At 34.9% G+C, this 14,397-nt stretch overlaps 1 protein-coding gene across 1 annotated transcript; it reads right to left on the bottom strand.

Moving 5' to 3' along the window:
• Nucleotides 1–653: 653 nt before the first annotated feature.
• LOC122053522 (cytochrome b5-like) lies at nt 654–1,485 on the bottom strand. The gene is made up of 3 exons (XM_042615575.1): nt 1,315–1,485; nt 1,113–1,179; nt 654–1,027 (listed from the first exon to the last, which is right to left on the bottom strand). The coding sequence occupies exons 1-3, from the start codon at nt 1,402–1,404 to the stop codon at nt 774–776; spliced, it is 411 nt and encodes a 136-aa protein (XP_042471509.1). The 5' UTR covers nt 1,405–1,485; the 3' UTR covers nt 654–773.
• Between the last annotated feature and the right edge of the window lie 12,912 nt (nt 1,486–14,397).

The raw sequence follows: 14,397 nt of genomic DNA, 5'->3' as shown, positions 1-14,397 counted from the left end.
CTGCCAGCTCTAATACCAACTAATGTCGGATATGATATCGATTATTATGCGGGCTAACGATGATGATGAATTTGAGGAGAAGACAAGCAAAGAACTCGTCGTCCTCCAGATTTATTTTAAAAAAAAGGAATTTTATTTAATGATAGAGTATAATCCCTCAAACAACTAAACAAAAGCTTATATATACTCCAAATTCTAACACACAAAAATATGAAAAAAAATCTCAACACATATAATCCTAAATACCAAAAATCCTGAAAATTATCAAAAGATAAAATTTATCAAAAATAATAATCGGATCCTCCTGCATCTTAAACCAACCACAAAGCTACAAACTCCCCAATATAGGACTAAAAATTCATGCATAATGCATAATGGAGTCTCTTTCATCCCCCTCTCTTGTTTCCATTCAACTTTTCAACCCAATATGATAGTAGGTTGTAGTACGAATACAAAATGAAATTAAGGTGTTAAATGGCCAAGATAAGATGAATGGGAAGGATAGATATCATCAATTTCTTTAGCTAGTTGCATGCTATTTATATGGTTTTATAAAAGAGCGATTCAAACAAGTAACAAGCTAAGAAATTGCAGGACGCTCTAAGCCACTCGATGACATTATTACAATAACGACGGTCATAAAACTCACCAACTTATTCGATCGCACAAATTAAATGAGGGGAAATCAAGCGGTCAACAACAAGGACGACACAGGGGTCTACACTTGTGGTACATATATATTAATTGTTGTAGTAGGGGAGGGGAGGAGATTCTTAAGTCGATTGGTTGGTGTAGATTCTGACACTCAGAGCCAGCGCCAGGATGGTCACCGGGATCAAAAGCTGGACGAGTTTAAGGATGAACTGGGGAGTCTTGTCCTGATTGTAGAAAGGTTGCTTGGGAGGAGTGTATTTGATTTTTGTAGGGATGGACGCCGCGTCGATCTCGCCGACGAAATACTGGGCCATGATCGCCCTTGCGTTTTTCGTGTGCCCGATGTCTTCAAAATCATTAGTCGAGTCTTTCCCTGCGGAAGCAAATTGAGATGTAAATGTTCCACGTTAAACTCTGTTACTGATAAAATGATTTTATATATATATGAATAGATTTACCGACTGATGCCAACAAAACCTCTTCTCCTCCAGGGTGGTCTTCTAAGAATTTGGTCACATCATAAACCTGCATATATCGATCGAGAAGCATGAGAAAATCCATGCAGATTTGAAACTTATGTTAATTACAACGAAGAAAAACTAAACATTTTAGCATCAGCTCTCTATGCTCTATAGATATACACGAAGACAGAAGACGAACCTTGCCGCCGATGACGAGCCAACAGTCATTGCGGGAACTGTGGGCGGCGACGTCGGCCAAGGTGTAGACTCTCTTTCCGTGGGTCGCCATCTCCTCGCGGTCTCTGCCTCACAATCGGTATTTCAGATCCCAAGCAACGAGAGTAGATGGCAGCGTTGGTTGCAATGCCAATGAAGTGGGTGAACCGCTGTATTTATAGGACGGAGCGTTCGATATTTGTGGTTAAATTTCAGTATGATTTTTGTTTTCTTTTGTTTTGAAAGTAAAACTACTTGGATAGAGTTGGACATCCAAACCAAAAATACTTCTTTTTTTTTTTAAAAAAAAAACGACATCAAATCAATAAGATCACACCTAAACTAAACCAAGGAATTAAGTAGATGGAGGGGTTGGTGGTATATATATATATATATATATGTATATATATAGTTGTCACATTTTAATTTGTAGCTTGTAAGTTATCACTTGGCAAGTTGGCATTTCAGTTTTGGAAAGCCCATGGTTTGATGATCCAAGTGAGTCTTGTTTCAGTAGCTACCCACAGGATAAATGCTAGCCAGGGAATTGACTTTGCAGCTGCTTTTAGATTTCTTCTCTTGTTGGGAAAATTATTCAACCATGTACTGCTGTCCTTCTGACCAATATTTTGATAGTTTAATCAATCTGTTTTAACATTGGTTTCAAGAAAAAAAATCTTGTTAATTTTGAGGAAAATACGCTTGAAGAAAGCAACAGCTGTGCAGGAATCCCGAGTTAAGGTGATCTCGTTCCAAACATGACAATGGAACATCAGCTTGTGCTGCAGTTTTAGCGACCGAATTAGTTGTGGAAAATCTAATTTCATTACTGTTACATTGTAAAATTAGCGATAGATTCTGTATCTAATTAGAGACGGTATTAAGTTTCATAGCTAATTAGCCATGGAACCCTAATTCCGGCTCTAGTTTGGGGATCAAAATTAGGGTTTCATTACTAATTTTGATTCCCGATTCCCGACCACACTTCTCCTCTCTCTAGCGATTTTGCTCACGGCCCCGATCTCCGGCTAACTCCTCTCCTCTTTGATCTCTCCGGCATGCAACCTCTTTCCCTCTCCTTCAATATGCTTCTTTCCCCTTCCCTCTCCTTCCCCCTTCCCATCGTGAGCTCGGGACCGCGAGCTTGGCCAATCGTGAGCTTGGGAGTGCGAGCTTTGCCAACAACAAGCTTGGTCAAGACATGAGCCCATAGCCACGAGCTTGGCCAACTGTGAGCTCGCAACCATGAGCTGGGTCGACCACGAGATTAGACAATCACGACTTTGCGGAGTCGAGCTTATCCGACCACGAACTTGATCTGCCATGAACTTTGCAGGAAGCTCCCCCAATCGTGAGCTTGGCCGGCTGCGAGAAGTTCAATGCTTGCCTCAGCCATGCATGCTCTCGAGCTTGGTTGGTCACAGCCTTAGCTAGCTCTGGCTGCGAGCTTAGCCACGGCCTTAACTAATCCTAGCCGCGATCTTGGCCGTCCGCGAGCTTGCGCTATTGTATCTCTTATTGTATTTAAGGTATTATGAAATGTGATCGATTTTAGCTAATTTTTTGTTTTTATCGTTATCTTCAGGTATATTTATTTTCTTATCTATACAGGTTTAGCAGCGGAGGTGACACCATTTCTGATCTTTGTCTTTCAATGATACTGTGCGTCCTTTAAGGTTCAACACAATGTTTAGTTTAAGTTTAAGTATTATTGGTAGTATTAAGTTTAAGTTTAAGTATTATTGGTAGTATTATTTTTAAGTTTAAGTGCTTAAGATTAAGTTTAAACTATATGCATGCTTAGTTGTATTCTTTTAATAATATTGCAAATTTATTTCTCATTAGGTCACAATGTATATAAATAAAATTTGAGCGTACAATAGGTTAGAAAATAGTTTTTTCACACAAGAATAAACTACAACAAAAAACCTAAAAGACAATAGATTTTATCTGTTGTCTTTATCCTTCCAAAATCGTTGTAACTGATGGTGTTGTTAAGACTCCCCTAAATGACAATGATTTGTAAACCATTGTCTTTTAATACTAACATCAATAGTTTTGCAACGTTTAAAAATCGGTATTCTTTATCACGATAGACATCGCGATAGACAACGGTTCTGTAACGGTTTTAAACTAATATCATTTTATACTGAAGACAATATTTTCACAACATTTAAAACCTGTTGTCCTTTATCAAAAATAACAGTTTCATAACTATTTTAAACCATTGTATTTTTATATCAAAGACAATAGTTTGACAACATTTAAAATCTGTTGTCTTTCTTGAGGACCCAATGGTTCAATAACAGTTTTAAACCATTATATTTAAGAACTGTTCATAATAGTTTAATAACGCTGTATTGATTAGAAAAAGCATTGATAACATTTAAACACCACCAATACATAATCAGATACTAATAATTTCACAAACGCACAAATGTACCCTAATAATTTCATAAAACATAAAGTGTCAAACTCCAGATAAAGTACAATATATAGAGAAACTCTAGATAAAATATAATACAGAAACTCTAGTCTACAGCAGAGTTTGAAGTTCAATTTCAGTCTACAAACTCTAGTCTATAAAGTTATAGAATAAAAGACTATGATTGCAGTTTAACTCTAGAAATATAATAGCGTTTGTGTGTCCAACTTAAGTGTACAAACTCCAGTGAACTCTAGCTGCAACTCCAGTCCTGTGCAAGAGTGTCTTTCTCCAACTCCAGACCATCTCTGATTGTTGTAGAAAATCATAGCATCAGATGTATAAACCTTGATAGGATTGGAATATAAAATGGAAAATTTATAAGCAAACAACCATACATGATTAGATGTATAGAGAGAAAATAAAAGATAACTTAGTAAATAAATCTTATCCTGCTTAAAAAAATTTGGAGCTGTGATATTATTTAAGAACTATCATCTATAGCCTATAGGATATTATTTGAGAACTATCATCCAATTCAAGTGGAGTTTTAAGTTAGTACACATGGCATTAGCATTGAAATTGTTGATGTATAGCAAAAAAGTTATTAAGTTAATACATGTCTAGGGGACCATCTCCACGGACTATCATTTTAACCAAAAGAGATTTTAACTACTTTACACATGGTTATAGCATTACCATTTTTTATGACTTGCAAAAGCAATGATATATATTCACATTTCATTCACCTATACTGAGAGAGAACCATCACGAGTGCATCTATTTTGAGCTCATATCTTTACGATACTAACGTCTCTCACTTCTTAATTCAAGGTTCTGCATTTTTTTTTTGAACAATAATGGTTTTTTTTTTCTTTCAAAAACTAAGATCTAAAGAAATATTTCTCTCGAGACCAATCATTGTCAAACATCTGCAAATTCGATGGGTTATATTGTTTCTAAAGAGAGAGAAGTCTTTGATGTAGAATAATAAAATTTGGAGCATGAAATTAGTAGAAAAGAACAAGTAACAGAATTCTATTAATCTAGATTGACAGACGGTTAGGCTACGTACATGTTCTAAATGTTTGACACTTACACATGTTATGAAATGTATGGTGAATTACACTCATTGAATCTCATACCAGATTAGAAAATAAGCATGGTTCATTTGCTGACTTAATGATAACACAATGTTGGGGAAAGTTGATAAAACCATTTCATGAAACCAAGAGGAAAGAGGCGCGCAATTCCCACTCAATTTAATAAACCACTATTTCAGGTCACAAGTGTTGGACCGCTGGGCCGACTAGAAGGGGGGGGGGGTTGAATAGCCTGCAAAAATAAAGCACATCCCTTCTCGATCTTTTAACAGAACACTTCCATAAAATGTAAAAGCAATAAACAAAAAAGAAGAGGCAAGAGGATTTACTTGGTTACAACCGGGGAGATTGTTAACCCAAGAAAAATATCGTACTAACTATCTCCTTCAGGCGGAGAAGTAATTAAGCGCACAAATAAAGAAGCTAATCTAGAAATTGAGCGTACAAGTGTTGGAAATGAATTGCTTGGAATAAATGAAAAACTTCTGGACCAAGGCTATATTTATAGCCTTGGTCGGGGCGCCCCGAAGGGTTCCAGGCGTCCTGAGGGGGATAAAACTTTATCCCCCAACGTTCAGATCGCGATTGACGCGATCCTGGTCAAAGTTCAGGTTCGGGCGCCCGGAAGCAGTCCGGGTGCCCCGGACAGGTCCGGGCGCCCTGGACTGTTCCGGACACTACGGCTGGGAAAGTCAACCCTGTTGACTTTTTGAACCCGGGTCTTCTGCTCCGACTCCGTTTGCCTCAGATCGAGTCTTCCACTTTCTTGGGGGATCTCTGCCATCCAGAATAGGGCTCATCCGAACCCAACTTCCGGTCTTCTCGAGCAGGCTTTCGCTCCGGCTTCTCGTCCCTTGGAATCACCGCGTGCTTCCTTCTCGTCCGCCAGCGTACTCATCCACAGTCTTCGTCCCTCGGTCGTACCCCGTGTCGGCCTTCTCGTAAGCTGCGTCTCTTGCTCCTCGAGCAGTCTTCCGCTCCGGCTTCTCATCCCTTGGAACCACCGCACGCTTCCTTCTCGTCGGCCGGTGTAGTCTTCCGCAGTGCCTTGTCCCTCGGACGCACCGCATGCCATCCTTCTTGCTAGCTGCGTCTTCCGCTCGACTACCTGTGCTCCTAAGCTCCTGCACACTTGACACAAGGTTAAAAACACACAGGACCTAACTTAACTTGTTGATCACACTAAAATAACCTTGGTGTTCCAACAACAAGACTATTTCAGAAACATATACTATTCCAGCAAACCTATAATCATTTGTATCATTTGTATAAGAACAAAACTCATTCTCATTTATTATCATTTGAGAATGGAAGCATTGTCGAGACCTATAATAGTTGTTAATGGATTTAAAAATCAAATACCAAAGTCTTAAAATATGTTAGTTACTTTGCCACCATCAAAACAGTGCAATGCAGAGAACATAGAAAACAAATAAACTATAAATATTAAGCAAGCTATGACCAAACTCAAGCATACAACAAAGGATCATTATCTATATATATTCAGCTTGTATTAATTTGCATACCCATTCATAAATATAATCTTGGATGCATTCTACCCACTCAAAATGCACTTCATCAATTTCTTTAATAGAGTAGTTTATTTTCATGAACTATGAACAAACACATAAAATATATTAGTAAAAAAAATTAACATGACTTTACAAAATTATAAACACACAATTATACGAGAAGATTGAGACTATGTCAAATATTACTATTGATGATAGTGAATCCTACATATTGTTAAAATTTGCCTCAATCATATCTCGCATAAATCTCATCACAAAAAAATCACTAGTGAATCCTTCTCATTGATAAAATTTGCCTCAATAATATCTCTCATAAATCTTATCACAAAAAAATCACATTGTTTTGTATCTAGTTGGTGAGGACCCTATGTTAAAAACAAATTGTCAATGATTAATATATACACATTTAAATATTTGTGAAGTAATCATAAGTAGGAATGCATACCTTTACTATTTCCCCTATAAATTGTTTTTTCCTTTCCTGTTCTTGTTTGAATTAAACAATCTTAAGCTCCTTTATACATCAATAAGAGTCAACAAATGCTTGTATATTTAACTAAACTAAATGTTTAATAAAAGTAGAATATGTACTCACATATCCACTACATATTTCTAGTTCTCATCACGATTGCAATGACTAAGTGAATCTAAATAATATACTATGTCCTTATATGGATCGATGACAACGAGAATCCTATGCACAAACCACTTAATTAGTGCATACATAATTCAATAAATTGTTGAACAAATAATTAAAATTTTTATTATAATTCTTACTGACTGTCCATTATGTGGCACCAAAACAAGTTGATTTTCCAATGCACCACTCAGCCCATCTACCAAAACTCTTGCTCTTTTATCCAAGTTTTGGAGTTTACTGTTTTTGTTGAGTCTAGTCACATTTGCCATATATGGGTGTGTGGATTAACAAATCTAAATTTGTCGACCTTGTTGGCTTTTTTTCATCTTTTGATAAAGATGCCTATCATTTCAAACAATTGACAAATACTATGCTAAATTATTAAAGGTTATACAACTTATATGCTAAACAAATTTAATAAAAGAAGAAGACTTACCACATGTAAACACCTATACAATTGGAAGATATTAGCTCCAAATTATATAAAGGAATGATGTCTTCAAAATGTACAAGTAGTTCGTAATCATCATCAAAGCAATCATGATAAAAAATGATTGATATATTTTTTCCATCATTGATATTGGTTTGTTGATATGTATTTATTTTGTTGATGTAACTGTTGATATCGTTGTTAATTAATATTAATATCGTCATCGTTGTTGATATCATTATTTTTGTGATATTGTTGTTGATGTTGACATCGTTGTTTATGTGATATAATTGTCGATATCGCGCATTGATGATGTTGATATCGTTGATATGTGTAAACAGGATTGAAAACTCAATTAGAGGAGGTGCTGCAAAAATTTTACTGAAAATTAATTACAAAAATAAATTTTGTTGTTAGTCCATCGCTAATTAGCGATGGACTGATCTTTTCCATTGCTAATTTAGCGACGAAACATTTACTTTTGTTGCTAATTTAGTAATGGAAAAAATCTCATTGCTAATCAGCTTTGATGACCGAACTTTTAGTGACTGAATATTTCGGTTGCTAATCTTGATTATTCTTTTAGTGTTATCCCATAAGGCTAGTATTGGTTGCAAGAATTGCACCGAAGGGAAACTGAGTAGAAGAGTTCCATTAATGTCTTGATGTCAAAACCTCTTGAGTCACACAATTTCGTAATTGTATTCCAATTGTGTCGAGGTGTATTCTCCTATCGTATCCTCTAAATCAAGTTCCTAGCTATATGATTACTCAATCTCTTTTCAATTGTATCTCAGGAAATCAAAGACTTATATGCGGTATGTATCTTTCTACTTTTGAGTCAAAGTAATTCATTCACACATTTAAGGGTTCTATAGAGCCCACTTATCAAGTTTTCTTTTCATTTTTTTAGGACCATCATATGAATTCCTTGTCCTCCGTCATAGCACTAGGTTGAAACCAAAAACATGCTAAAAATTCGTTGTGGAATTGAAGTTCATGATCTCCTTTATGTCCTTGTGCAAAACTACTAATTCACTCTTAGAGAATACAATATAAAATTATTCATTTCCCAGCCTTTGTCTTGATGCTTCATGGAAGTCATTTAAGACCTCCAAAATAATCTCCATTTGCACATTAGTAACCTTGGCTAAGATAATTAAATCAATAGAGAAAAAAAGGCATCATATGTTGGTGCAATAACCCTCTAGGGTTTCAATGTTTGATGATTTATCTATGTCTGGTCAAGTTTGACAAAGGGTTGATCTAAACAGGACCTGATGTTTAAAAATGAGCTAAGTCTAGTCAGGTCAAAGGTTAATTGGATGACTTACAATTCTAGTCAGGTCAAAAGTTGACTGGATAACTAAAAAAAAAAGTTCAAGCAGATCAAGGGGTGACCAAATATTTGATAAGTGGAAAGTCCAATCAGGATGCTTAGTAGACTTGATCCAAAGGGAGTGAACCTTAAGTGGCAAAGTCTTGGAGTAAGTCTAAGCAAGAAGCCTAGTAGATCTAGTAGACTTACATAGCTAGGCTCTATCCTAAGTGAGTGACCCTTAGATGGTAAAGTCTCGGAGAAGTAAACTCCAAGTAAGAAGTAAGCATAGTATGTCAGGTAGACTTACATGATTAGGCTTGCATGATTTGCTTGTGATTTGTATTTTGTTTTGCAGAAACCTAGAGATAGAAGTAAAATAGAGAGTAGACAAACACAATTAGATGTAGCTAGGTTGAACCAAACCTAAACTGATATGGTTGACCTAACATCCAGTACAGTCAACCAAAAAATAGGTCTGGTCGACCGAAAATTCGATCCAGTAGATCGAACGGGTTCGGTTAAACAAATGTGGATCCAAACATAGGTTGGTGACATAGCCTGGTTCGGTAGTTCGAAAAAGGTTTTCGATTGATCGATAAATTTGATAAAGACTAAATCGCCAATCATGATAAACATGGTCGTGGGGATTAGATTTGATCTGGATCGGTAGACCAATCAAGGGTTTTTAGTAGACCGAAAAAGTCCTATAAAAGAAACCCTGAGCACAACGTTGACTTGTTGAGAACATCAATTCTTCTATTATGTTCTCTCACTTTGTGCTCGAAAGAAAGCAACAACCTTAGCCACATGTAAGAAAGCATCATCAATTCTTATATTCTTCTATTATGTTCTTCTATTCTGTTCTCTCCCAGGTACAAGTCTCTCAAATCTTAACTCACTTAAGAGTTTTACCTTATAGTTTGTTCACCATGAGATCGTCTCCCATTAGGCTACTTGTCCCTCAAATGTGTAGGATTATAGACGTGCTAGAGGGTGGGTGAATAGCACTCGTGGCTAATTCGTCTGTTTCACAAAAACACAGAATATGCAGCAGTATAAAGAATGAAAAGACAAGCAACGCTAACAAGCTTTCTTTTACTTGGTTCGGAGCCTATAACAACTCCTAATCCAAGGCTCACACGTGAGAGTGCTTTTGATGGGCAATCACTATAAGCACGAGAAATCTTTACAAGATCAATTATAATTGCAATATTAAAACTAAGTTACTGACAATACAAAGATGTTGAAAAGGAACGTCAGTTGTCGGCGTAGCAGTTGAGTGTTGTTGAAGCGTTTCGTCGCAGCACATAGGAGCGCAAGTAGTTTGAATTTCAATTGCTCTAAAGTGTTGGTCGAGGCTCCTTTTTATAACCAAGCTTGACCTGATCCAGATCCTCTGATCTCGGGAACAGGTTTGACCCGTCGTCGATCGGTCGACTGATCCCCAGGTTTGGTCGACCGATCCCGCCTGAATCAGTCCTCCTCCCGGTTCTACTGCTCGGATATACTTTCTTCGTTCGATCGATCGATCCTGCCGTTTGGTCAATCGATCCCCAGCTCATTTGGTTCGATCAACTTGGCTTGACCATGTCACCGCTTATCCTCGGTTCGGTCAATCAATCCCTCGATCAAACCCAGTCTACTCGTTGGAACTCTGATCTTGCTGTTTGGAGGTTCGGTCAACTGAACTGAACATTCGGTTGACCGATCCCGGTCGAATCTAATCCTGCAACAAAGTGTTAGTCTCCTACAAAACAGAGTTAGACAAATAACAATTAATTAAGTAAGACAACTTTTGACAGCCTTCGGACTGTCCGGTTCTGGCTCCGAATTTCTTCCGAAAACCTTAGATCGAATCGACACCTACTGTTCCCTCACAGGGAACGTGTCCTCACCTACTCCTTTCAGGAGAAGTTACCTATTGCCAGACTTGTCCTCCAGACCGACTGGACTTTTGCTCAACGCTCGAGACTTCCGATCTTCATGTTAGACGTCCGCTCCACGACTCGCCCAGACTTCCACCCAGCTCGCGACCACCAGGATTTCAACCTAGAGTCCCCTACTCTAGGAGTTTGCCCAAAGCGTTCAACCCGCCAAGACTTTCCACCTAGGGTTACCACATCTAGGATCTAGGGTTACCGCCCCCTAGGGTTTTCCACCTACCTAACCGTAGCTAGGACTTTTTATCACCCAGAGTTACCACCCCCTGGGACCTAGGTTACCACCCCCTGGGACCTAGGTTACCACCCCCTAGTGTTTTCCACTTGCCTAGAATCCACTAGGACTTTTGCCTAAGACAACTTAGAACTTTCTTGTAAGCTCAATCAACCTTATTAGACAACAAGACATCTTAACTTTTGAATCCTTTGTCATTATCAAAGCACAAATTTGATCATCTGGTGCTTCCTGCACTAATAATCTGTCCCTTTTTTATTATGGCAACCAGGTTTAAAAGTTAAGTAAATATAAAGCAATTTAATGAAAAGCATTTAAATAAAAATATAACATTTTCTCACTAAGTATTAGCTCCCGCTTAATTTATCACTCCCATTAACTTTTGACCATTCTCTCCCCCTTTGTCATATATCAAAAATAATTTAGGGAGGAAAGGTTGTTTGACAAAAGGTTTTTACTCTGTTTAACTTAAGCTCCCCTTGAAGGGTAGCACTTAAAAAAAACTTTACTAATTTTTAAGCGTTGAAAGTGAGTCAGCTTTTTCAAAAAAACTTAGCTAAACTTAGCTTTGAAAATAATTGCTTTGAAAGACACTTAGCTAAATTAGAAATACTTTGAAAATACATAGCTTTTATTTTTTTTTAAAAAAAAAACTTTGTCAAGTACTTAGGTTTTTAAAAAACTTTTGATAAAAACTTGGCTTTAAAAAGATTTTGGTAAAATAATTGTTTTGAAAGACACTTAGCTAAATTAGAAATACTTTGAAAATACATAGTTTTTTTTTTTAAAAAAACTTTGTCAAGTACTTAGGTTTTTGAAAAACTTTTGATAAAAACTTGGCTTTAAAAAGATTTTGATAAAAACTTAGCTTTAAAAAGATTTTGATAAAAAAAAACTTGGCTTTAAAAAGATTTTGATAAAAGCTTAGTTAAGTACTTTACTTAAAATGAATTTTGATAAAAGCTTAGTTAAGTACTTAGCTTATAAAAAATTATGATAAAAGCTTAGTTAAGTACTTGGCTTAAAAATTTTTTTGATACAAGCTTAGTTAAGTACTTAGCTTAAAAAAAATTTCATAAAAGCTTGGATTTTAAAAAGATTTTGATAAATACTTAGCTTTAAAAATATTTTTAAAAAACTTAGCTAAGTAAAAGATTTCTTTGAAAAATACTTTATCAAATACTTAGTTTTTGTCTTTTCAAAAATAGTTTTAAAAAAAAAAAACTTCCTCTTTCAGAAGTATTTTGAATTTTTGAAAAGTTTAACTTTTAAAACCTATGTTTAAAATAATTAAAAATTAATGTCTCAACCTTCCTTTCACTCTCCCTTAATTAATGTCAAAAATATTTGAGGGTCCTAGAGTTCAAGTATGTAAAATAAACATAAAAGTTATATTTTATTTTCCTAATTTTTCATCTCACTCATTCTATATTGTCAAACATATTCAATTTATGAGTGTGTGTGAGATGAAGTTAAGTTAAGTTGATTTTATCTTTAAGTTTGAAAAATATTTATGATATAGAAGTATATTTCAAAAATAATTTAAGTTATATTTGATTTTAAAAATACTGACTTTGAGATTTTAAAATATAAGTTTTGAATTTGAAGATTTCAAAATGTTGAAGACAAAAGTATTTTAAATTTGAGTTTTAGAATAATTAAGTTTGAATTTGAAAACATATATTTGAGTAATTAAATTTTCAATTTTAAAACTTTTTAAACAGTATTTAAAATTATTTATGATTAAGATTTTGGAAATTAAATCATTGAAAATAATTTACTTTGATTAAGGATTTTAGAATTAATTGAAATTAATTATACTTTTAAAATTATTATGATTTAATTATAATTTAATTATAATTTGAAAATAATTAACATTTTGAAATTAATTATGATTTAAAAACAATTATAATTTAATTATGATTTAAAAATAATTATAATTTAATTATGATTTGAAAATAGTTAATATTTTAAAATTAATTATGATTTAAAAATAATTAATATTTTAAAATTAATTATGATTTAAAAATAATTATAATTTAATTATAATTTGAAAATAATTATCATTTTGAAATGAATTATGATTAGAAATTAATTATACTTGTAAAATTAATTAAGATTTTGAAATTAATTATGAATTTAAAATTAATTATTAATTAAAATGACTTAGTTTAATTGAATTAATTATTAGTTAACTTAATTGAGTTTAACTAATTTGGGTTTGGTTAATTACTTTATATTTTAAATCTAGGTTCATCTCACCTTTTTATAGATTTTCAATCAGGGAATCTTAATAGTTTTGTGAGATGGTTAATTTAATTTTTAATTTAAAATAAAAGGCATGAATAATAAAAGCAATAAATCAAATATCAGACAATTCTATTTTATGATAAAAATGATCTTTTTATTGGCTTCCCCTGGATCATACACTCAATAAGGTCTATAAAGGTAATGAATTTGATCCTTAGGGATTCAATATTGACCAAGTTCAACTTGATTAGTTAGGTTAGACTTGGGGACCCATGCTTGGACTAAGTTTCTATTTGAGCATTTTACTAGAGACAAATAAGATCTAAATTTATGTTTAGCCTTATATCCAAGTTTGGATCGGTTGTATACGCCCCTTTGTTTTCTAAGAATTAGATCAATGTTCTTGGAACCCAAAGTGAAGCGTTTCAATGAGTCCTTGAATTCTTTGACTTGAGTTTTTAAATTGGAATTCTCTTCTTGAACTTGCTCAGTCAAAGAACTCGAGTTAGTCGCTTCCTTAAGGGTTGTTACCTCCTTTTGGAGTGACTTGACCTAAACGTTGGATTTGGCTAGCTTTATTAATAAATATGAAACTAGATTTTGTAAGTCATCTATCTGAGTACCTGAAATTAGGGAACTTACGATACCGTTTGGCCCTTCGGAAACAGATATAGATCCGTGGCTTCTCTCAGACTTGGTTTCTAATTCGCTCTTGGTTTTGGACTCGAACTTAGTTTCAGCAACGTACGCTTGTACTGGTAGAGCAAGGAAGCTTGTTTGCTTGTGTTCTTCTTCGTCGGACTCTTCCGATGACTCGGACCACGTTGCCTTGAAGGCCTTCCTTCTTCCGTGCTTCTGGTTTGGACAGTCAGATTTATAGTGTCCCTTCTTGTTGCAGCTGTAGCAAGTAACTCCAGACTTGACCTTCGTTTTTAATTGAGTTACCTTCTTCTTCTTTAGTGCTTTCCAAACTAATTTGACTAGTTCGATGGTGATTTCGTCTTCAAGATTCGATTCATCTTCAGATTCAGGTTCGGTTCGGTGCTTGATTTTTTGTTCTCTCATTTTGCTTGTACTTGTAATCAAAGCAATATCTTTCTCACCTGGCAATGCATTAGTCTGCTCATATAACTCAAATTCTGAAAATAATTTGTCTAATCTAATTGCCGAGAGATCCTTGGATACTTTGT

This window comes from Zingiber officinale, chromosome 3A (assembly GCF_018446385.1).
Source record: "Zingiber officinale cultivar Zhangliang chromosome 3A, Zo_v1.1, whole genome shotgun sequence".
Taxonomy (NCBI): domain Eukaryota; kingdom Viridiplantae; phylum Streptophyta; class Magnoliopsida; order Zingiberales; family Zingiberaceae; genus Zingiber; species Zingiber officinale.
Note: the sequence above shows the minus strand (reverse complement) of the source record. Positions and strands in the feature narration are given on the sequence as shown.